The sequence below is a fragment of the Sphaeramia orbicularis genome, chromosome 7 (genome assembly GCF_902148855.1).
Source record: "Sphaeramia orbicularis chromosome 7, fSphaOr1.1, whole genome shotgun sequence".
Lineage (NCBI taxonomy): Eukaryota > Metazoa > Chordata > Actinopteri > Kurtiformes > Apogonidae > Sphaeramia > Sphaeramia orbicularis.
The window spans coordinates 43,071,260-43,097,678 of record NC_043963.1 but is presented as its reverse complement, the minus strand read 5'-3'; the positions used below and the strand labels follow the sequence as shown (position 1 = coordinate 43,097,678).

General features: G+C 34.8%; 1 protein-coding gene across 1 annotated transcript in view; it reads left to right on the top strand.

Moving 5' to 3' along the window:
- Positions 1 to 26,419, top strand: part of LOC115422428 (plexin-A1-like) — an 837,453-nt gene that overhangs the window by 758,113 nt on the left and 52,921 nt on the right. Inside the window, 3 exon segments of the mRNA XM_030138774.1 lie at positions 15,460 to 15,602; positions 25,042 to 25,139; positions 26,190 to 26,348. Of these exon segments, the coding sequence (XP_029994634.1) occupies positions 15,460 to 15,602; positions 25,042 to 25,139; positions 26,190 to 26,348 (400 nt within the window).

Below are 26,419 nucleotides of genomic sequence, written 5' to 3'. Positions count from 1 at the left end.
TTGTTGTAGCCATAGTAAAACCAATAGAACTGCTGTTACTAGTAGACTGTAAGCCTGGATAAACTGAGTTTACTTCAAAAAATTGAGAAAAGCAGTTGCCTTTAAAAAATTAAGTAATGATTAATGAACTTTTAAAGTACATTTAACTTGCATTTAACTAAGATTTTAAGTTAAATGTACTTAAAAAATTCATTAATCATTACTTTGTTTTTTTTAACGCAACCAGTTTTCTCAATTTTTTTAGGTAAACGCAACTTATCCGGGCTTACAGTCTCTCCTACTGAGAAAAATAGCAAGTCAGCTAGCGAGCACTTAGCTACGGGAAAATGTCTGTGGAATTGGTGAACAATAAAACACAACACTACTCTCACGTTAAAACAAACACTCGCTGATAGCAGACAGCCGCTTAGAACTTTTTGAGTTGTATCTTGTATAATAAGCACCGAAACTCCTCTAGGAGCTACTCTTTGACTGAAAGCACTGAGACTGGCATGTCCAGACGTGCATCAGGCAGTTGAAACTTTACGTGGTCAAAAGAAAAAAGAGGTGTGGTCGTAACAAAAACTTATTAATTTAAATCATCCATCCCTCCATTTTCTTCCGCTTATCTGAGGCTGGGTCATGGAGGAAATTGTCTAAGCAGGGATGCACAAACTTCCCTCTCCCCAGACACCTCCTGTAGCTCTTCTGGGGGTATCCCGAGGCATTCCCAGGCCAGCTGAGGGACATCATCTCTCCAGCGTGTCCTATGTCGTCCCTGAGGCCTCCTCCTGGCAGGACATTTTTTTTGCTTGAATTAAGCACAAAAAAAAAATCTGCCAATGGAACAAGTGAAAATTATCTTGGTAAAATGTCTTGAAATAAGATTTTCAAAATCTGATGAGATATTTTGACTAGAAATGAGAAAAATACACTTGGTGAGATTTAGATATTGGCAGTGTAGCAGCAGAAGGAAGAGCACCTTCAGCCACTTTTTGATAAAACTATAAGCCTTATCCTTTTTTCTCTACTGTCAATAACACTGTAAAAAAAAAAAAAAAAAAAATCTGTAATGTAACAGAATTTTCACTGTTTATTTTACAGATTTTTCCTGTATTTTTAAGATACAGGAAAATATCAATTAAATTACAAAAATAGACTGTGATTTTATATGTCAATTGCAAAAGAACATGGAAATACTGTAAGTGTGAAATAAAAATAAAATTTCCATTTTTTTAAAAGAATTTTTTTCTTTTTTCACAGAAAAATACAGTTAAAATACATTTGCAAATGTATCATAATTTCCACAAATATTTATTTTCTTTTTATGAGATTAAACTGTTCATTTAAAGTTTAATACTCCAAAAAAAATATTAAAACCAGATAAAATTGCTGACAATTAACAGTAAAAGAAGTATTTGTTCTGTAAGTTTAACAAGACTTGTTGGTTTATTGACAAATATCTTGTGTAATTACAGGAGGTTTCACAACAAAAATGTTGAATAAATGTATTTTTGTGAATGTATAACATGTATAAGCACTGATAAACTGTCCAAATACAGTTTTTATCAGTGGATTGTACAACGGAGTCTCATTGAAAATTATATATATATATATATATATATATATATATATATATATATATATATATATATATATATATATATATATATATATATATATGTATATATATATATATATATATATGTAATTTGATTGTTTTAATACATGTAAATATTCTTTATTAAACATTAAAAAGTCAAAAAAATATGCAAAATCTCATGTAAAGTTATGGCAAAAACATGTATTTTAATTATGGAAAATTACTGTATTTTTATGAGATGATTATTTTCCGTTATTTAACAGTATTTTTTTGGCACCCCTGCTGCCGGAATAATACATTTGTTTTGTTTTTTTTACAGTTTTTTTTTTTGTTTTGTTTTGTTTTTTTTTTACAGTGAAGAGTGTGTTGTTAGTATACATTATATAAATTATTAATCATCCCTGAGCGTTGTAAAGAGGAGTTGATAATATTATTTATTTTGTTGTTGTTTTTTGTGGCTGTGTTTTTTGTTTTGCTTTTTTTGTGTTTAATAGGACTGTAGGTTTATTGTTTTATTTGTTTGTTTTTTTTTGTATTGTGTCTGTGTGGTTCCTTATGTCTAAGTACATATTTATGTAAATGTATAATTTAAAAAACTATAAGCTTTATCAAAAAGGAAAGTTCTTAAACGTAGTAAATGACACCACCGTCAGCTTATGCAGTTGATCATTTACATCATCGGTGATAACAGGGTGAGTACAGCTGTGACAACCAAGGCAATAACATCACAGCTGACTCACAGTAAAAACTACATGACAAGTTTATAGTGAATTAAATACGACAGCCCGCACTGGAGTAAACGCTCGTTCGCTGTATGTTCAATACAGTGAGATTAGTGTCAGGTTGGTGATAAGAATGTGAGGGGATTGTATAGAAATGAAAGTGCAGAGTAACATGAGTGTGATAGAAATGAAGGGGAAACATTTGGACGACAGATTCAAGCACCAGAGCGTGGACGATGAGTGATGCTCAGGTGTTTACGCCGCCGTCGTACAGGTTCAACATGATTACACCACAGTCACGAAAGTCACAACTCCTTCAGCAGCACAGGTCTAGATGTCAGACAGAAATGGAGTTGGCTGCTACAGTTTGTGTTCAGTTGAGGAGGGTAGATGAGGGGACATTTTCCCAGAATGTGCACTTACCTGTTTCTGTGGCCTTATCCAACCACAGCCTCATTTTCAGACATTAGAGTTCCTCAAAAACACAACTAACACACACAGTATTAACCCATAAAGACCCAGTGGTAGCTCCTAAATACATTTTTCTCACTATTTAACCTTTCTTAAGTGATTTATCACCATGTATTACTGCATTAACTTATGTAATTTTTAGGGCTGGGCAAGTTAACGCGTTATTACCGCGTTAACGCATTCATTAAATAACGCCGACAATTTTTTTTTTTATCTCCCGTTATTTTATCTGCCGTTCTGCCTTTCAAGCAAGTCTTAGTTCATTTATACATACGGACTCTTATTTTGAAACTCATGCTTTTATTTTTGTGCTCCACTTCAGAACCAAACGCTGTTGCTGGTGTAGCTAAGAGGAGAAAAGTGAGCGAACTTTCCGAGTAATGCTAACTCCTGTAGAAGCAACGCCTGTATGTATCAATCATTGTGTTGTTTGCTAAATAATTTCACGTGCAAACGTGCTGTTAGAAACATGCTTATGATGATATTTAGGATGTGTTTATTACAATGTGTTATTAACATGTTTAAGCTAATATCGTTTACGCTAGCAGTCTGAGAGGGGTTGCTAATTCTTTAAGCAGGCTCATGTTAAGTTTATGTAAATTCATTGGTTGTGTTTAGGTTTCATATGCCACCCTTTGAACTAACCTTTACTTATTTACGATATGATTAGGTCAGTGCTAATTTGAATGGGAAAATCCATAGACACGCTAACGATTAGCATTTACAGATTAACTTACAATTTACAGCGTCTTTTTGTCCAGCAACAAAGGTTCACATCAGAGGTATTTTATACTATTCGTTCTGACAACAACTGAACATAAAATACTCACAGGCAAACGTTTTTGGGGCCATACAAACAGAGTGAAAGAAACGTGTCTGTTAGTTCCTTCTTATGTCCGAACTGACTAAGGGAACACCGAAAGGACAAAACATACGTTAGTGCAACTTATTCCAACCACTAGAGGGCCCCCTTTGTTTACTTTGAACAACTGAACATCACATATTATTGGGCTTATTAGTATTAGTACTTATTAGTGGGCTTAAGACTCCTGTCAATCACTCACAAGCGGAAATACACTGGTGTGGACATAAACATGGAAAAAAGTAACAGTCTTTTCCATGGACATTTTCATTTTAAATGTTTTCAGATGGTGGGGTTGAGAAGGACAAAGTTGTTTGGAAGCACTGCATTGTGGAATTATTTTTTATCACCGGAGTGCTTCAAGTCTGAAATATCACTTAAAGGCAATACATGTTATTGATGCCGGCAACCCCCCCACAATATAACTATGCGATTAATTGCGATTAATCACAGAAATCCACGCGATTAATTGCGATTAAAAATTTTAATCGCTGCCCAGCACTAGTAATGTTACATTTTTTCATTAAAAATCAGTTATTTTCCTATATTTAACCGATTGGCCAAGCAGATGTTCATAAAAGTTTGGATTAAAGTTGAAGGTTATTATATCAAAAACAGAGAAAACTGAAGAAAACTAACTTGAACTGTTAGGGTCCAAATACACAAATAAATGTACTAGAGACTAATATAAGTGAGTTTAGCAAAATATGACACCTTTAACCCTTTCATGCATAGTGGTCACTACAGTGGACAGCTATTCTACACCTGTTCATGTAGGGCACAGGTGTCAAACATATGGCCCTGGGGCCAAAGTTTCCATTTCGGCCCGCAGGATGAAAGTGCAAAAATTAACCTGAACAGTTAAGGTTGTCCAAATCCTTTTGGTTCAGGCTCCACATACAGACCAATCTGATCTCCAGTAAAAATAACAACACAATAAACCCATAAATAATGACGACGACAAAATTTTCTTTGTGAAAAATTATGTGGAAAAAAATTCAAGTGAAAAAAATAACATCACACTGTGAAAATATTTACATTTACAAAACTATTCTTTCACAATAAAATACAAATAAATACTTAAATAAATACAAAGATTTACAACCTGAAATGTGCAATTTTAACAATATTCTGCCTGTTACTAAATGTTTTGTGCATTTATGGATCCACTATGATCTGTAGTTGTGTTAATAATAAGAGATGGAATATTGTAGAAATTGTTCAAATTTTAGTTTTAATTAAAATTTATTTTAATTTTAAGAATATTCTGCCTGTTACCAAATGTTTATGTAAAATTTGTTTGTAAATGTACATTTATAAATAATAAGTTGAGGCATAATATTGTTAAAATTGCACAAATTTTTCAAATGAAATTTCTGTTTTTTCAGGTTATTTATATCTTTTTTGTAAAATGTAAATATTTTCATAATTTAATTGGGGTTTTTTATACTAAAACAAAATGAAAAAAATTGGATTTGTCATTATTTATAGGTTATTAAGTCATTATTTTACTGGTCTGGCCCGCTTGAGATCAAATTGGGCTTAATTTGGCCCCTGAACCAAAATGAGTTTGACACCCCTGATGTAGGGTCAAAATACGGTATTCAAAATCTCTCTGACGGGACATTTTAGAGACAATTTGACAGATTAGTGTTGCTAAATGACCCACATTTTTACTTTTAAATTCATTTTTGCTTTAGTTGGACCATAAGGGATTATCCAAAACAAGAAGCTACTTTATATTGAAATAAATGTTGGAATGGAAATCAATTAAAATTCGCTCTCTGTTGGGACATTACTGTTTTGATCCTGTATCACCTGTCTTTTCTGGTCTGGATGCATAGACCCAGACCGACTTTGAGGACCAAACCACCAGTCTTGAACCAAAAGGGTTCATCTTAATTCAGATCCAACTGGACTTTGTGTGAGTTCATTGACAGATTTTTCGATAGTTCAGACCAATTACCAGGATTTACATAAAGATACTGCTGCCAATAAACAATAGGAAAAAAAAAACGGTGACAGAACAAATGAAAATGAGACGAACTAAGAGCCAACATAGGAAACACAACACGTGGTGATGATATCAATGGGATGTTGGAATGACATGAGAAGTTCTTTAGTGTGTTTGTAAAACTCTAATGTGAAACCAAAAGTAAAAACATGAACTTTGGTTTAGGTGTTTATTCAGACTTTGACCTTAAACTGTGTGTTCCATCTGAATGCTGCTCAAACTCAGTGCACACTTCCATTTTTTTACCCTATAAATGTGTCTAATAATCGTTAACAGTTAGGTCAAATAGAGTTTCTACATTAACATAAACCTAATATTTAAAGTCTAGATTCTATGTGTTTTTTCGTGTATAATCCTGAAGGTCTATTCCAAATACTTTAATTAAAAAATGTTGACTTTTTGCCCTCAGAGTTAAATTTCATTAATAGTATGTATATTTTAAGCTTCACTAATAGCTTATTTTTTCATAGGATTGCATTGATATTTATACTGAGCATCAACAAACCCTAAGGATGATATGCAATATGTATCGATTTAAATAGTTTTAGCTGAAATTGAATTAATAAACATAAATCATTTGTTACCCGAACAAAGAGTCTTTAAATACCGTCATTCGTTTTCACTCTCATGCAACCGAATATTTCTTTTTTCATTTGTTATATCTAAAACATATTATAAAAAACTTGCTAAAACACAGTGAGCTTGTTCACCTCATTCTTTTGCATCAGCTCAGTTTCAGAACACAGAACACACACACACACACACACATAACCGAACACCTCGGCTTGGTCAAACAAAACCACTTCCAGGAAGTGAAGCATGGCATTTGCCCCGCCTCCTAAAACGCACCCCTCCCTCCATGCTGCACCCCCAGCTGGCCTATGGCGACGAGACAGCGTGGGTGGGCGAGTGAACAGATGAAGTGGGCGTGTCTGTGTCTGCATGATGGCGAAGGGGAGTGTATTTGGGAGGGGTCGCCGTCGATCTGAAAGTCCTCAAGGGAACTGGGTTCAGTCATCCGTTAGACAAAAACGTCACAGCGTTCACCGTCATCCAGACGAACATCAGGGATAATTAGTTCCACATTAGAAATGACAACTGCTGAATGGCAAGTGTCCGTTTATGGATCAGGGATGATGGAGACGTTTGCCTCTGGTTTAACCCTTAAAGACCTGGTGTTACTTTTGTGTCAGTTCCCAAATGAATTTTTCTCTCTGTTTAACCTTTCTTAACCCTTTCATGCACGAATTATGAGAACCTTAATCAATTTTTTTTTTCCTGAGTGCTTTTATTCCTCTTTAGGCATGAAAAAAACAATGTGATAGAAAATTTTCTTCTGAAAAATAAATAAAACATAAATAAAAGAAAAATAATTAAAAAAAAAAAAAAAAAAAAAAAAAACATTAAAAAAAAAATAATGACAAAAAAATTCTTATGAATCTATTTTTTCATGAAGTTGCAAAAATGTCCACTCAGCTGCACACCACACGTTTAATTTTTGACACACAGAAACATGTATTTACTGATAAATTCTGTGAAAACTGTGGGGAAGGCTTGTGATTCTGGGGGTTTATCCTCAGGAGAGATCTACATAATGTTACCAATTCCTGTCAGAAAAGATATGTAGTGTCTTAAAACTTTAATAAAGATATGTGTAAAGAAAAAACAAAAAAACAATGAAAAGATAAACAAAATCCATGAATATACAAAAGAACAGCTGTAGAATAGCTGTCCACTGTACTGACCACTATGCACGAAAGGGTTAAAGGAGTGAAATTTTGCTTTTTTTTTTTTTTTTTTCTAATGGAATTATGCATTTTAAAACATTTCCCTGTGGTCTACATAAACTGTAAATGCTATGTTTGGGTCTGAATTCTTCATTAATTCAACTCAATGTTAATTCAACATACTGATGTGTTTTTAACTCTTCCTAAGTTACTGTATTATTTTAAAATGACAAGATGACAGTATTTTTTTTTTTTTTGGCAGATATAAATATCACATAAGTTACTAAATTAGTTTAATATGAAAGGTTTCTCAAGATGATTTGTGCCATTATCCCAGAATCACCAGTTTTCAGAAAGCCTGTTTGTCTTGATAATGTCTTTCTGTGACATTCATCCTTTAAAATCAATCCAACAACACATTTTTCCTCCATGATGAATAAATTTGTTCAGGATTATGAACAAAATTCCCAAAATTAGGCTGGCCAGCATCATAAAAATTCTGGGAAATCTTAGCTACATTTATATCATTGACTCTGGTGAAATTGGGTCAGCTGACCAGCTCCATCCAATTTCCAAGAAGTCTCTACTACAGGCATTAACTTGAGCCAGTTCTGGGAAATCTATAATTATGCTATCTAAACCATCATGCAGTTCCACACCCTAGTTCAAATATCTCAAGTATTGTCATAACTTGTGTAATAATCAATGCCATTATACTGTTAAAAATGCCATTTACACCTACGTTTGTATACAATTTGAAGAAAATATAATCATGCAGTAAAAAAAAGTATTAAAAATAGAACTAGTTCTATCCCAAGGCTAAAATTTTGTGCACAACATCTTGAAACATATATGAAGACAGTAAAAATTTCAAAATTTTCATTAACTGGCCACATGGTAATTTGGGTGCTCAAATAAAGAGTATTTTTGTGAAAAATTGAAATTGAAATTGACCTATTTTATTAAATTTATTCATTGCCTCACAGCAACACTTTTCATTGAAATGTAGTCTTTTTGCAGTAGATTGTTACATCTTGACCATAAGAATCCATGCAAAAAAAAAAAATTAGGTTTCTGCATTCATCCATTATGGCACAGTGCAAGCCTGAAGAGAGAGAACATTTTGAAGAATTAGCCTTTTGGCCTGATTTCAAGGCCTCATGGACCAAACATGAAGGCACCTACAATTATTTTGATGCAAATTATGGTCTTCTCAGGGGGATTTCACCCCAGACAGTAAGTTTCAGCAGTGTGGCTTGAATACCTGAGGAGATATAGCTCCTCAAAGTTGGCCGAAAAGCAAATTTGCAAAATTAAAAAAAAAAACAATGAAACCATTAATTTTCAACGGGCTGTATCTCCTAAACTATTATGGATATGACATTAAAATTTTGGAGGTGTTTGTTTATCTGTTAGGTGAACAAGTTTGGATTTTTTCAGAATTTTCTGAGGGGGTCATGTGGGGCACTTTCTGAAATCTGGTTGATTTGGGATGGAATGACCCTTTTTTCTTTTTTAATGGAATTCTGCATTTTAAAATATTTCTATGCTTGGGTCAGAATTCTTCATTAATTCAACTCCACAGGTCCATCTTCCAATCTATTTCTGAGTAATGACACCAGAGAGGTGGTTTTGAGCACTGGCCCAATTACAATTATGGTGTACTTGGAGAAGTGTTCATTAGAAGTCTTGACCTTAAATGTGCAAATGCAACTAGTTGTAGATGTGACAAATTAAGCAGGAATTAAAATAGGTTGTAAAAATCCACTAGATTTTTGCTAAAATGGATATAAAGATAGCATTGCAGCACCTGGAGGGTTCAAATTCAAATTATTATGAACTACACTCTACTCTTGTTATACCGCCAACTTCCGTTCACGGCCAAATTGGCGGTATAGCGAAAATGGCGTTACAACGGGTTGCATCCATAATGTGCATGTCTTTACTATATGATGTCTATGCTGCCTCCGTTAACCCGTTCTAATTGCGTTTCTAAATAAATCTTGATTCTGTTATGTTGTAAGGCAGGGATCGGCAACCTTTAACACTCAAAGAGCCATTTCGACCAGGTTTCCACGCCGGTTTCCGCGGCACCTCCGAGGTGCGCCGCGGCGCGGCACCTCCGAGGCCGTGTTAAAGGCCGTGGCACTGGCGGTATAACGGTCGGGAAATCAATGGTATAAGTGTTGATTGTGCATGGAACTGGGCTGGCGGATGGCGATAGGCGGAAATGGCGGTAGCTAATGGAATAATGCATTGGGGATTTTTGTGCAATGGTTTTGGTCGGCGGTGAGCGAAAATGGCGGTATAACGGCGGGCGGTTTAACAAGAGTAGACTGTATTAGGGTCCAAATACACAAATAAATGAACCAAAGACTAATAAAAGTGGATTTAGCAAAATATGACCCCTTTATTTAATTTATCACCATTTATTATAATATTATCCTCTGTATTTTGCCTTTTTTTCAGTGTAAATCATGAATTTTCCTAAATTTAATTCACTAATCATGTAGACATTCATAAAAGCTCAGATGAAAATTGAGGGTTATTATATCAGAAACAGAGAAAACTGAAGAAAAAGTGACTTTTGCAGCAACAATATTAATAAGTGAACATAAATGAAGTGTCTCCATTCATTATCATTGGGTTTTACTGGTGAATCAATGTTGTAGAAGATGACGGTGTTTCCATGGTAACTACAGAGCTTCTGAACATCCAAACAGGTCATATCTGATGACCATGAAAAGATGACAAACTGTATTTTACACTAATTATTTACTTGTTTTAATAGGATTAGTGGATAACAGGTATTAACCCTTTATAGGGCAGTCATTGAAATACTCTGAAATTAAAGATTTCAACCTTTGTATGTTATTGGACATCATCAACTTCCTCTTCTTGCCGTAAAACATCTTAGCAGCACTCGCTAAAAACAAAGACATGCAATAAAACAACTGGTATAAGGTCATAAACTGACAAAAATGACTCATATTCACAATTTACAGCTTCAAAATATCTAAAATATATTTCTGAATCACTGTATAATGTTATAAAAACCAACATGCTTCTTGGATTGGCCCCATATTTAATATATCTGGAAATTACCAAAAATAGTCACTTGCCTGATAAATGGTTAAACATTATAGATGAGTAGATACGTTTGGTCGCCAGTGGCTTTTTGGATCTTTACGGGTTAAAGTTCATTTCTTTTATGAAACACATTCATGGACAAACCATATTTACACACTTACATAAGCATTTCATTTACTGTGGTATTTTTTCCAATTCATTTCCCAGAATCTGGTCACGTTTATTCTTTTTGTACTCGGATTGAAAGCCTAATTTTCCAAGGAAAGGCCTGCCAGAGAGCATTTGTTGCAGTTGAAGCACCAGTGTATTAACTGGTTTATAGAACCTATTGTCTTTGAGCCAAAGGCGGTAGTGAGACATAAAACATCCAGAACACACAGGCAGATTAGTACAAATGTAATACTGTCATTATTTATATTATCATGTCAAAATCAGAGATATTCCAATGAAGGACGTTCTTCTCTGGTTGATAAAAGATACAAATTATTCTATATACTCAATTTAATATTGTATTCATAAGCTTTTGATGCTTAATATATCAATGGGTACAGTTACATGATGTTTTCTAAATCCGATTTATTTTTCCAGAAGAAATTAATTCAGAACTAAAGTGCTTTCTCTTCTGTTTACATGGAAATGTTAAACCCAAATAAAGGTTTACATGAGGTATTAATGAGGTAGATAAGTGAGCTAAAGGGTTTGCGCTGCAGTGCTCACGTTGCCTTGTTCTCGCAGCCCTTCTGTTAGCTTAGCTTAGCATAGTCACTGCATTTCCATGGTCACACATAGCCAGTTTTTTAAAGGTGATTTGTTGTCTTTTGTAAGTGATTTTCTGAAATCCGATTCTCCCTAATTATTTCTTTAGATCTGCAACTTACTGCACTCATACAATCTTGGGACTGTTGTGTTGACAGAAGTTGGAAAATCTTTTTGTTGGAAGGGATGCATGCGCTAAATTAGCTTTGCTTTACCGTTTTAGCTTTGCATTAGTTCTTATTTCCCAAGATTTTATTAGTGCAGTAAGTCACATCGCCATGATGTGAGCCTCAATTTGAGATCATATTGACCCCACCAGACTAAAGTAATGATTAGGGAGAACTGAATTTCACAAAATCACTCATAAAATACTACAAATCACCTATAAAAGCCTGGCTACGTCTGACCATAGGAATGAAGCGATTATGCTAAACTAGGCTAAGCTAAGCTAACGGAAGGGCTGCGAGAGCAAGGCAATCGGTGCACTGCAGTGCAAACTGTTTAGCCCACTTATCGAACTCATTAGTGCATGACAAATGAATGAATAAAAAACAAGTGGTGAACTATTCCTTCAGGGTTTTCCAGGCTGGTACATCCCATCAGAATAGCCCACTGGAACGGTTTGGGTTGACTAGACTGCATTGCATATTCTTCCGCCAGCGCAGAATGTGTGCGTCATCACGGCGGGAGAAGACAACGAGCATGCGCAGAATGGAAGGAATAAAGTCCAAACGGAATAAAGGGTTTACATGTCCGAGGAATAATTTAGGTCGGAATTAAAAGTGGATTAAACCAGTGACTTTAATCGGGTTTAAATTTAATCCGAACTTTTGTTTTTCAACTGGAATAAGGTGTTTACATGGGCATCTGAAATAGGATCTAACTTTTAATCAGGAGGGGGCAGATCTGTCTTGGCGGAGGTCTGCGCTCTCCGAGTGCTTTTCTTGGTTATCTTTGTTTTTGGTTCCATTCTCATCTTTTCTTCTCTACTGATCTTTACTTCCTGTCCTTCCTCTTGTCCCTTTAGTCCTAATCACTTGTCTGCTCGATCCTTTTCACTTCCCGTCCTCTCCTTCTCCTTCCCATTCTCCTCTTTGCTTCTTTCCGTTATCTCCTTTCCTCCTTCTCGTCTCCATCTCTCTTGTGGACCCAACAGTCCAATAACAGCTGGGGGAAATTATGCATGAAAACTCATACATCGCTCTCTTAATAATTATCCACTCATGCAATTAATTGACTTTCCTTTCCAGGAACTTTGTTTCTGTCTCCTGCTTGTGCTTTTCTCTCTATTTCATTCATTGTTTTGACTTTTTGTTTTGTTTTGTTTTTAACAAGTAAGAATCAGATTCAAAGGAAGACGTTCAGTTTTCTTTTTTTCGGGTTTTAATCAAAATTTGGGGCATGTTTCACTGAGGCACAACAAAAAAATTTACTTTCCCAGAACATGTGAAAACATCTTCTCGGGAAGCAGCTAAATAACTGATTCTGGATCTGCTACTGTCACCGTGTGAATGTCTATCCCTGGATTCCCTTGTGTCTCTGCATTTCACATCTCATTTATTGCCCTTTGGGAGTCCCGATCATGGCTGACCTTTATATGTATTTATGTTTGGCCCTTTTTGTAAGACCCAGACACCATGCTGCTACTCTCATCCTCCACTTTATAATATTTACAAAGCTGTAAATATCATAGCTTTTATTATATTATGTATAGCTATAGCTATTTACAGCTTTTAGCCTAAAATAGGAAGTGTTAGCATTAGCATTAGCACACATTAGTATCAGTGAGCTGCCATGGAAGGCACATGGTGACCAATTCCAGATCTTCATCAGAACCATGGTCAAGGGCACCGGCAGCAGAATTAACCCATATGTACCTGGTTTATATAAATGGTATAAATATATTATAATCCCATTCACTAGATGCACAGGACATACAGAGAATCAAGATAATTTCTCTCTCACGTCATCGTTAAATGCCAAAAAAAAAAGTAGAATAAGAATAAATAAGTGGTATAAAGATTAAACTATAATAGAATGTAAAGTGTAAATTAGCAATGATATATTAAAAGGGGAGTTCAGCTAAAAAAAAGTATTAGAAAATCAAAAAGAGGTCGATACAGGAATGATTATGGGAGTAGTTCAGGGGCATTCTCATGACAGAGACCCTTGACTGTATGAGGCAGGGTTAGATGGAGTTTCTCTACTGGTTTTATTACCCAATGAAAACTACAGCTCATTTGGAATATTTTTTGCTGCTCTTGCCATCATTCAGTATTTTCCTAAGCTCCACTTAAACCCCAAGAAAAAAAAAAAAAAAAAAAATGAAGTGAAGCAGTGGTTTTATCCCGTTTTGAGTCTGGTGCTTCTGAAAGTAAGTGATTATAAAGCAGTGTTTTTCAACCTTGGGGCCTGGAATTCATATGGGGCCACTTGAAATTTCTAGTAATTGATAAAAAAAATGTAAATAAATTGCTAATAAAAAATATTTTTTAATGATTCAGTATATATTTCATTGTGATTAAAACACCACATATTTTTCCTAATAAAAATCAAGTTCAAATAAAATGCATTGTATAACATATGAGAGAGCATATCTTGAATGACCCGATCATGTGACTGCATGCGTTACCACATTTTCACCTGCCCAGACACAGTCAAAACCAGACCGAACAGAGAATGAAAAGATTTCTTCACCCGCCTGGCCTCGCTAAGACATCTACAAAAGAAAAGTGTCTCCGTTTTGAATGTCTGGGGTCACCAGAAATATGTGATGTTAAAATGGGGTCACGAGCCAAAAAAGGTTGGGAACAACTGTTATAAAGGTTTTAGTTTCGGTTGGAAAATGAAAAAGGTTTGTCAGAGTTTGACTGAAGGACACATGGACTGAACTGATTACAGTCTCTAACATGTGTTTTTTAGAACATTTATGACTCTGCTGGGATCATCGAGGTGGAAAAGCTGAAGATGAGTCAAAACAGAGCATATTAACCCTTTAAACCCAAACCTAAAATGGTCCGCCTTGACTTTTTTTCTTATTTTGACCATAAAAAGGTTAGAAAATATTCTGTGAATGAGTCCACTTGCCCATTGTTCCAGAGCTTTTTTTTTCCCACAGATCTTTCAAAATCTAGCAGTCATTTACAATTTACTGCATGTTATAATTCTGCTAAAATGGCTTCTTCTCCAGCTTCTTGTACAGGCGTGAGTGAAATTACCGTAATAACCCAATAAAGTCAATAAAGTGCAATGTCTAAGGTTTCAGAAACCGTTGGAATTTTTACAATTGTACATTTGAACTGCATATGCGGAGGGTGTGTCAGTGATGATACGTCAGGTTTTAAAGGGTTACATCCGTCTTAAGTATTTATAGTTGGTGGACTTTTGTGTGTATTGTCACTAGTATCAATTTGTCTCATCATAATTAAGTCATATAATACAGTTTACAGCTCAAAAAACATGTTGACATTTTGGCTGGTAGACGTAAAAGAACATATACTTAAATGGGAGTGTCTCTTGGTTACTTCGTTAAAGGGGTTATATTTTGCGAAACCCACTTTTATTAGTCTTTGGTTCATTTATTTGTGTATTTGGACCCTAATAGTTCATAAAGTTTGAATTTGAACCTTCCAGGTGCTGCAAAGCTATCTTTATATTAATTTTGGCAAAAATCAAGTGGATTTCTACAACCTTTTTTAATTCCTTCTTAATTTGTTATGTCTATAACTAGTTATGTCACAACATTTGCATATATAAGGTCAAGACATCCGATGAACATTTCTCCGAGTACGACATAATTGTTTGTCAGCAGCAGCGGTTGTAGTCCATACTGAAAATATGTTCAAACTTCGAGCCGATTACCTAAAATGTTCAGTTGTTGGTTGAATGGGACAGAGCAGCACAGCCAACAACCTGGAGGGGGCGGGGCATGAAGTGGCTCATTTGCATTTAAAGGGTCAGTGCTCAAAACAACCTTTCTGGTGTCATTAGTCAAAAATAGGGTTGAAGATGGACCTGCGGAGTTGAATAAATGAAAAATTCAGACTCAAACATAGCATTTACAGTTTATGTAGACCACAGGGAAATGTTTTAGAATGCCTAATTCCGTTTAAAAAAGCAAAATATCACTCCAGTGACTCGATAAACGATGATCTCAACTATAGATGATTAATGTTGTCAAGCCTAATCAAACACAGTGTGTTCTCATTTTGAATGATCTGCTTCTGTTTTTGTAGCTTTTGCTGAGCTCCAGACCGACATCCATGAGCTAACCCAGGAGTTAGACGGAGCCGGGATTCCCTTCTTGGATTATCGCACTTACGCCATGAGGGTCCTGTTCCCGGGCATCGAGGACCACCCTGTGCTCAAGGAGATGGAGGTACGGGTCAGTACACCACCAGCCGAACCCGAAACTGAACCCAACTAACAAGACAAAATCAGATCCGAACAGCAAAACATCAAGTAGCTGCACTAATCAACTAACACTATTCACCACGCCGGTTGGTTTAGACGGCAAGACGATTAACCCTTTATAGTTCACTCGTAGAAATACTCTGAAATTCAACATTTCAACCGCAGTTTGTTATTGGAGGACCTAACAAGACGTTATTACTTCTGTGAAATTTTTCACAATTTTTTATTATGTAGAAAATCAAGGTCAGTGAAGTTACCATATTTGGTTCCTTACTCGTAAGTGGCAAACCAAGACAAAATTAGTCAAGTAAATACAAAATATATATAAAACATATGAGAAAAACATGTGTAAGGTGAAAAGAACATGTATTTTAGAACATTAGAACACCATAAGTGCTGATCCAGACACCTGTCAACATCCACATTATAACTTTGAACATCAGTTCTTACATTAGTACCATTACTTCATGGTACCTAACAAAGCAGGTACAGATATAGGTAGGTAGGTCGATAGATAGATAGATAGATAGATAGATAGATAGATAGATAGATAGATAGATAGATAGATAGATAGATAGATAGATAGATAGATAGATAGATAGATAGATAGATAGAGAGGATAGATAGAGAGAGAGAGAGAGAGAGAGAGGATAGATAGAGAGAGAGAGAGAGAGGATAGATATATATATATATATAGAGAGAGAGAGAGAGAGGATAGATAGAGAGAGAGGAGAGAGAGAGAGCGAGGATAGATAGAGAGAGAGAGAGAGAGGATAGATAGATAGATAGATAGATAGATAGATAGATAGATAGATAGATAGATAGATAGATAGATAGATAGATAGATAGATAGATAGATAGATAGATAGAGAGAGAGAGAGAGAGAGAGAGAGAGAGAGAGAGAGAGGATAGAGAGAGAGAGATAGATAGAGAGAGAGAGAGAGAGAGAGAGGATAGATAGATAGATAGATAGATAGATAGATAGATAGATAGATAGATAGATAGATAGATAGATAGAGAGAGAGAGAGAGAGAGAGAGAGAGAGAGCTTTTTCGATATTAATATCTTGAATGTTCATATCTAGATATCGATATGATGACAATATCTTTCAACCCTAGTGTAATATATAATAATAATAATAATGAATATACAGTAAATGAAACACCATGTTTACGTTCGTCGCTATGTTTATGGAATAGCTTCTCGTGTCATCTCGCGATAATAAATAAACAAATCATAGCATTTATGATTAAATGGAAAAACCAACATTACGCACTTCTGTTTTTTCGACATTTAGTAAATATCTGTAAAGTTTTGAACAGATGTCCAACAGAAAAGCGACTGCTGTCTTGTAATACATGTGGAAATTACCAAAAATAGTCTCTAGTCAACAAGGTTAAAACGGGTAGTTCATGGAAGGTTTTTCAATGTTGGATTTAAAAATACCAAGGAAATGATTCTCAAGAAGTCTAAAAAGTGATGCAAGAACTCTATATGTGCTTCTCCTCAAAGCCACATGCAATATTTAACCACGGTTGTCGTAATGTATTGGCTTTATCTCCAACAGCCTGAGTATCATCATTAGTTTGATCTCATGGGACAAACACTCACCGTGCATCTCTTGATGTGAGGACCGAGGAAGCGAGAGTGTTAATGTGAGGATTGAATAAAAGAAACGCATAAGAGATATAAAAAGATAAAGAGATGAAAGTATACGGCGAGGATGAAGCAAAACATGAAGGGGAAGACGGCAAGAGGGTTGAGAAGACGAGGAGAAACAGGATTCAGGGCGACCGCGGTTGTTACTTACATTATACATCAGTGTTAAGTTATTAATGAAGTGGGTTTGCAGTGCATACATCCACCTTCCAGCACAGCTGAATGGAGAAGGCGATTTATAAACTCACACCGGTTACCACTGAGACCCGGGGGGAGTAGAATTAATCGCATGCCAACATAAACCACTCTCCTCCGAAGCTAGAAATCGCGAGCTGAGTTTGTAATCAGCGATATCATTAAGATGTAGAATCTGGTGCTGCTCCATTGACTTTGATTGGAGCAGTGACTTTTTGGAGTCAAAGAATAATTTGTTTGACCTTTTACAGCTTCATTTAATCGTTCTAATCCAGAAAGTGGATTTATATTCCTAGAAAAAAAAAAACATACACACACAGAGCTCATGGGCGCTCTCATCACATCTATTTCTGCCTTTTTCTTATTCAGTCTTAGTTTTTTTATGAGAGGAATTAACAAGCGAAAAGTGGTTCCTTACATAATCTGCTAAATGCTGAACTTAAAGTAAATGAAAACTGCATAGAGATCAACAACAACTCAAAGTTAAGTGGTTTAATAATTTAACGATAATTTTTTTGCTGTCTTGTCTTCAGTAAGTCAGATGATAGCTCATGATGTATTATTATTATTATTATTATTATTATTATCATCATCATCATCATCATCATCATCATCATCATCATTATTATTATTATTATTATTATTATTATTATTATTATTATTATTACAGAATTACTTTTACTCCGCCCTTCCAAAATGGTGGCAAAGGCTTTTTTTTTTTTTTTTTCGAATATGGAAATGATATAAGCTTCCTGATTGCTACTAATTGACTTCTTTGCACAACATAATATAGAAATGAAAATTCAAGGAAGCAAAAATGATAATACACACAAAAAAGAAAAAAGAAAAAAAGTCATATTCGAAGAAGCATAGCTTATTAGCTCTCACCCCGTTGTCTAAACCAAAAATATGTACATATATACATACATACATATACACATGCATACACACACACACACACGCATATATATATACACATACACATATACATATACACATATATACACATCCACATATACCATTATATACATATATATACATACACATAGACTTACATTTACATATATACACATATATACATATACACACATCTACATACCCATGCACATACACTTACATATACATATACAAATACATATATACACTGATACATACATACATACATTTTTGGTTTGGTTTGTTAGCTTGTTTGCCTATTAACACTCTAGCAGCAAAACTGTTGGTTGAATTCATACCAAATTGGGTTTATAGATTACCAGTGACCCAATTTTGGGAACAGTAGGTCAAAGTTCACATTTTTTATGTAGTTTTAAAAGCTTTTTTTTCCCATTTACTTATAATGGGCAAAATTTCAAATGTCTGTAGCAGCAGAATTATTGGTTGATTCACACCAAAATGGGTTTATACATTGCCAGTGACTGAGAATAGATGTCATTACATTTTAGGCAAAAAATAGGTCAAAGATAACATTTTTTATGAATTTTTTAAATCTTTTTTTTCCCCCATTTACTTATAATGGGCGACATTTCAAATGTCTGTAGCAGTAAAACTATTGTTGGGAAGCAATTGATGGAATATCTCGTCAATGGCGGGGAAAGAGTTAACACAAGTCGGAACAAAAATTCATGTGTACCACCCATCTTTGAAGATCTGAACGCCTTGGTTAACTCAGACCTTACCTTGACATAACCTTTTTGACCATTGTCTTGGGTTTGATTGGCTCAACGCCGTCCTATAGTTGAATTAAAAACATGTCCGCTCATGCTAAACCATTAGCATGTGTCACAGTGATACTAGATGTTCGAGAATCCACGGACACCTGGTGACAACGTGTCGAAAACACCGCCTTGATCCAATTCCTTTTATTTAACCTGATGTGGGACTTGGAGGTAAAGGGCGCTTACGTATTTTCGAGTTATGTCTAGACTTCCTTCCCTTCTCTCTGTATTTCCCCCAGGGGTTGCCGGTGTAATCCAATGGCCTGTGTAAACCAGCGCTTCTGGCTTTATTGCTTTGTGTGACTGCTCTCTCCCCTAAGCCACACAACACACACACCTACACACACACCTACACACCTACACATACTCCATGTACATGCACAGTCCTGCACATAGGTGGATGTACCGACACTGACTCTTTGAATCTTTGAACGTAGACATTATGTGCACTAAGTATGCGTCTCCATCTGTCTCTTTCCTGCTCTTCTTCTCAAACACACACACATGAACACACACACACACACACACACACTGCGCTCGGCATCAAACCCTGGAGGCCCGAGAATCTCATTTAGCACTTTAGAGAGAGGCCTAGACACTTCATTATAGCACATCGGAGGAGAAATAGAATAGATGTTACAGTAGAGCAGTAGGAAGACAGCAGAGGAAGAAAGAAGTGGAAATAATGTGGGTTTGTGTCTGTGGATGTGTCTGTTAGAGAAACACACAAAGACAAAAGGGCAGTGGGTGGGGGGGATTAAAATGGGAAAAGACCAATGATGTGAAACAGGCGACAATAAGTGCGAGGGAGTGAATTAGAGCGATGAGGACAACACAGGCAGAGAGACGTCTACAGGGGGTTAGTGGGTTGTTGATGAGTAGTGACAGGTGTCAACCAATGGAACAAGCACCTCTGACACACACACACACACACACACACACACACACACACACAAGTGACACAAGTAGCTCCGTCACGGTGGGATTCTTTACACTGGCCTGATCAGACATTTTTTTGGAGTAAATGTTCCAATTTACAGACAACAATAACAATGAAGCCAACTAGAGCTGAAACAATTAATTGATTAACCCATTAAGACCAAGAGCTACGTTTGTGGCAGTTCCCAAATGAATTCTTCTCTCTATTTAGCCGTTCTTTAGTGATTTATGTCCATGTTGAGCCACATTATGTAATAAATTCCCATTATGTAATAAAAGTTCAAAATGTAATGAGAATGTCACATCATCTTGTAATAAAGCCGCATTATGTGATAAACTGACGCATTTTGTAATAAACTACATCAACGCATTATATAGGAATTTTTTCACATTATGTAGTAAGTTATTACAATTTGAGAAATTTATTACAAAATGCACTTGACACATTTTATTTAAAAAAAAAAAAAATGCAATAACATGGTTCATTATGTAATAACAATCCAAATTAATATCATTTCGGAGCAATTTAGAAGAAATTAGTCACAGGAGCTACAGGTAATGTAATCAGAACTTTAACCACACAGTTTAAAGATTAATTGAGCACATTGTTATTCTATTACCGTATCAGTTGTGTCTGATACTGTATCTTATGATCTTGGAAAAATGTTCCTTGACAACCTAACCCTAACCCTCAGATTGAACAGCAAACATTTATTGTGTGTTTTATCGCTTTATATCACAGAGATAAGCTCCAGTCCATTTTCCTGAAAATAAAAATGTGTCAAGTGCATTTTGTAATAAATTTCTCAAATTGTAATAACTTACTACATAACGTGAAAAAATTTACTACATAATGCGCTGACGTATTTTATTACAAAATGCGTCAGTTTATTACTTAACTCGGCTTTATTACAAGATGACGTGACATTCTTATTACATTTTGAACTTCTATTACATAATGGGAATTTATTACATAATGCGACTCAACAGTCCATTTGTTAAAATTTTATTCTCTGTATTTTGCTTTTTTTTCAGTGAAAATCATGTATTTTCCTATATTTAATTTACTAATAATGTAGTTGTTCATAAAACCTTTGATCAAAATTGAAGGTTGTTATATCAGAAACAGAGAAAACTGAAGAAAAAGTGACTTCAAGTCTCCATCCACTGTCATTGATCCAACTCCATTGGTTTTACTGGTGAATCAATGTTGTAGAAGATGACGGTGTTTCCACGGTAACTACGGAGCCTCTGAACGTCCAAATTAGTCATATCTGATGACCATGAAAAGATGACAAACTGTATTTTACACCAATTACTGTATTTACATGGATAGGATTAGTGGATCAGAAGTTATTAAACATTTTAAATCAGTTGATGTTTTTAGTTGCCAGTGGCTGTTTGGGTCTTTATGGGTTAATCAACTCCAATCAATTAAAAAAAAAAAAAATTGATTATAATTTTCCTGAATGAAAGCTTTGTTTCCTTAACCCTTTCATGCATGAATTATGAGAACCTTAAAGTTTTTTTCCTGAGTGTTTTTATTCCTCTTTAGGCATTAAAAAAACAGTGCAATTGAAAAAAAGAAGTGTATGAACTTATTTTTCATGGAGTTGCAAAAAGGTCCACCAAGCTGGACACTATGCATTTAATTTTTGAAGCAACGAAACATGTATTTACTGATTTACTGTTTGAAAACTATTTAATAAAAACATGTTAAATGCTGCTAATCCAATGTTTTGTCTAATACTAGTTATTACTTCATGGAGATAATATGCAAAAAAAAAAACACCTTTTAGTTAAAAAAAACAAAACAAAACTGTTAATTACAGTCTAATAACAATATCAAGCAATTTTTTACACTTAAACATATCACTGCAGATTAGGCGTATAAAGAACTGTAAATTTACAATAACGGTATCAATTGCAGTGTTTGGGATGCTGCATAATTGTCCACTGTGTTGGCTGATGTGGAACTAAAACAACAAAACCCATGAATATATAAGAGAACAGCTGGAGAATACCTGTTCACTGTAGTGACCACTATGCTGAAAGGGTTAATTTCACTGCTGTTAAACATTGGTTCCACTGTTGTGTTTCACACGGACGCTTATTGTGACGCACATGACACCAGGATCAACACAAACAACATGGAGCATAGCTCAGAAGAAGACAAGTACAAAAAGACAGAAAATATGTCTATATTTTCACTTTTCTAAATTAGAACCTTAATCTTTACCACAAACATTAAAATATTTGTCTTTATTTTTTTCAGTTTTATGTTAGTTTCATCTTAAGTTCTTCATAAGTTGGATCCATATGTGTTGAAGACTGCAGTGACATATTGTTTGGAGATGTCATTGACTTGCTTGTTGTTTATATCTAAAGATATTTTTATATATACTTTTATACTGTTCTTATTGTAGTTATTTCTACATAGATGTTTTTCAAATATCCTTTGACTTTTATACTATTTGTGGTTGCTGTTTCAGTTGGTTCTGGAATAAAGGACAAGTTGTTTGTCATTTTCAGACATGTCTGTTTCACAATTTCACTTTTTTTTTTTTTTTTTTGCCATTTCTAATAATTGTTTAATTGAGTTGGATTGAAGGAAATAATCAATAAATTAATTGATTGCAAAAATAACTGATAGTCTCAGCTCAAAAGCCAACATACATGTGTCTACACGCTGATAGCCACTAGATGTTTATGTCAAAAAAATCCATCCACACAAATTTTAATCTCATCCTAAAGAAACGTCAACTTCTCCAGAAATACAATGTTAATGTTTTTTTTTTGTTTTTGTTTTTTTTAATCATAACAGTCTTATTTACTTTAATAATATTAGAAGTCTTTAACAAAGACCTTTTAAGATGATCACTGGAGGATGATTTGTTATTTTAGTGTCACGTGGTTTCTCCAATGCCCCCCCCCCCCCTTTTTTTTTTTTTTTTTTTGGAGACTAGAAGCAGATCCAGTTCTGTTCATCCAATAGGAGAAGTGAATTTGATTTACGGATTTTGACTGTTTTTTGCCCTAAAATCAGCCTAGTAAAACCTAGGTCCACTTTTTACAAGCCACATATCTTCTAAACATCCTGACACTGAAATCACAAACGCACCAGTGAGAAGAAAATTGACTTTTTTGAGGTCTGTCTCATAATACAGTGTAGGTATATGTACAATCAAAACAAGTGGAAAAATAAAACAAATTATAATTATATCAAATCATTCTGACTACCGGTAAAATGTTCTATTAGTTCATTCAAACTGTATTTAGACCTTCTAGAATCTATTTTCATATATCTACTGTACACATTCTCAGTCCTCTGACTATGGCCACAGGATAGTTGTGATTAACATTTACAAGACTAGCAATAAATGCTAGCATAAATTAGCAATGTTAGCTAGGTTTCTCCTGTCACCTGCAGGTTTATGAGTCATACATAACAACTGTAAATGTACAGCCTCATCATTATTAAGAGACAGTAGTGATTATCAACATTATAAGTTGTTTGTTTTGTTATTTTTTTTTTTCCGTAACTTGCCTTAATTAGGTATTGCTTTACATGGTCTGTCAGCGCACAAGCTAATTAGTCAAGCTAGTGCTAATTAGTGTGTTTACACACAAAGCAAAGTTTAAATTACATTAACGAACTAGCAGCTGAAGGTAATTGGTGTTGTTGAATATAATGTTTGTCAGGTAGTGGTGTTAGGTAACAGTAGAGTTAGCATTAGCATCAGTGTTAGTGTTTTTTATATAGAAGCTGTGTTTTTAAGTGGCAGTGTTGGGAAAATATAATATTATCAAAGATAAAACTGAATAGAACTGATATGAATTGATTCTGCACATTTGAAGAAGAGAATTTGTCTTTTCTTTTGGTAGGAAAAATAAATAAATATCAAAGTATAGTTAGCATTAGCATTAGTGTTAGTATTATTTATATACAAGCTGTGTTTTTAAGTGGCAGTGTTGGTAAAATATAATATTATCAAAGATAAAACTGAATAGAACTGATATGAATTGATTCTGCACATTTAAAGAAGAAAATTCGTCTTTTCTTTTGGTAGGAAAAATAAATAAATATCAAAGTATAGTTAGCATTAGCATTAGTGTTAGTATTATTTATATAGAGGCTGTGTTTTTAAGTGACAGTGTCGGTGAAATAGCATATTATCAAAGGTAAAACTGAATAGAATTGATATGAAATGAATTCTGCACATTTGAAGAAGACAATTCATCTTTTCTTTTGGTAGGAAACATAAATAGGTAAATATCAAAGAATCAAAGCTGTAAAGGATGTGGTATGAGTGCAATGGGTGTTCTGGCTGTTTGCTTTGGACAAATGATTAAGATTCTTCTCTTTATCAATATTTGAGTGGAGGACGCTTTGAGTCATCCACCTCCTGATGTTAAGAACACGGTTTGTCAAATTGTTTGCTAAAATCATTCAGGGCAGTGACATACGAGCAGTTCAGCAGGAGAGAAAGTAGACAATCAAGTTTACCTTGTCTCTTAAAAGCCTCATTTCATCTCATCATGGGGTGAAAAACATTGCTTGAAGATGTGTTCAGAATTTGTCTGTGATCATAGTAAGTTGTTTTATTTACTCATTTGTATTTCTTGTGTTTCGTAATGGCTTTTGCACATGCTGTGTCTTGCTCAGTGTGTGTGAGTACAGTATGTCAGAGTGACAGTGGGTCGGCCGCTGTATCAGAACACCTGAAGTGGACGCTGTATGTGTGGTAATTGTTCAGTTTTATGCAAAGTCACAGATACATAATGCACAGAGTTAAGAAGACAGGACTTATCTGATACCGTTTTACTGGCATTGTAGTGTGTGATATGTTGTTTCTTGTTCTCTAACCTCTCTCTGTTTTTTCTATCCTTTAGGTCCAGGCTAATGTTGAAAAGGCTCTGACATTGTTCGGCCAGCTGCTGACCAAGAAACACTTCCTGTTGACGTTTATCCGAACCCTGGAGGCTCAAAGGTCTGTGTCATTTATTTACTTGTTTATTCCCCATCTCAGGATACTTTCCTTTGTAGTATTTCACTTTTTATACATACAGGGTTCCTACATTAGGATAAAAGAATACAGAATTTGATTTTATAAATTCTGGAAATTAGGGTCTGGAAAAAGTATGGAATTTTGAAATTTTATAGAATTCTTCCGCTCAATATGTAACATAGCTGGAGTTGCAGCAGAGTAATACTAGGTATTTAGCTAATTTTAAATGCATGATTCCAGTATATGCTAATCCAAAAAGGAGCTATAGTTTGTATGTTTTTGTTTTCAAAGATTCAATGATTTTTTTTATTTCTAGATGCAAAGACATACAGAGAATTGAGATATTGTTTTTCTCTCACCTTGTAAATCAAAAGCCATGCATTTTTTTAAAGGCCAAATAATGATAATAAATACTACTATGTGTGTATACATATGTATTTATGCATAATTTTTTTGTCTTATTTCCTAGAAGTGTGGTTGGCTATGCATACAAGCTTATTAATATCATTATTATTATCCATGTACTTACTTATTTACTTTATTTATATTACTCCTTTTTTCTCTTTCTTTTTCTTCCTTTCAGTGAACATTATTGATACCCTTTTTCTTAAAAAAAAAAAAAAAAAGAGAGAGAACAGTGTACTTTGCACCAATGATGTCCTGTACAATATCTTATGAGACTGTTCTGAATAAAAATTTGAATTAACAAAGAGGCAAAATAGAATAAGTAGGTGGTCTATGTTTGTTTTTGTTTGTGAGTATCATGCTGGGTTTCAACAGGAGGCAAAAGTAACTGAGAGAAGAAACATCCCCACAGTTGTAAAACAACCATAAAGCACTTAACGTAATAGTTTATGTAACAGTAGTAATTCATGTAGATGATTTTAATACGGATTAATATTTAAATGAACTGCTAAATGAGGTTTATAATGCACATGTATTTTACAGAACAGCTTAAGGAATGAAGTAACAAAAGCTGCACTGATCAAATATTTATGTTAATTAATAGTAAGAGATTTATTGCATTTTCAGATCCTTCTCCATGCGGGATCGAGGCAACGTGGCCTCTCTGATCATGACAGCCCTGCAGGGGGAGATGGAGTACGCCACCGGGGTCCTCAAGCAGCTGCTGTCGGACCTGATTGACAGAAACCTGGAGAGTAAAAACCACCCAAAGCTGCTGCTCAGGAGGTGAGGAAGACTGTGGAGGCTGAGGGAACCGCTGTGGATACAACATGCACAGGGAACACAGGGCACGATGG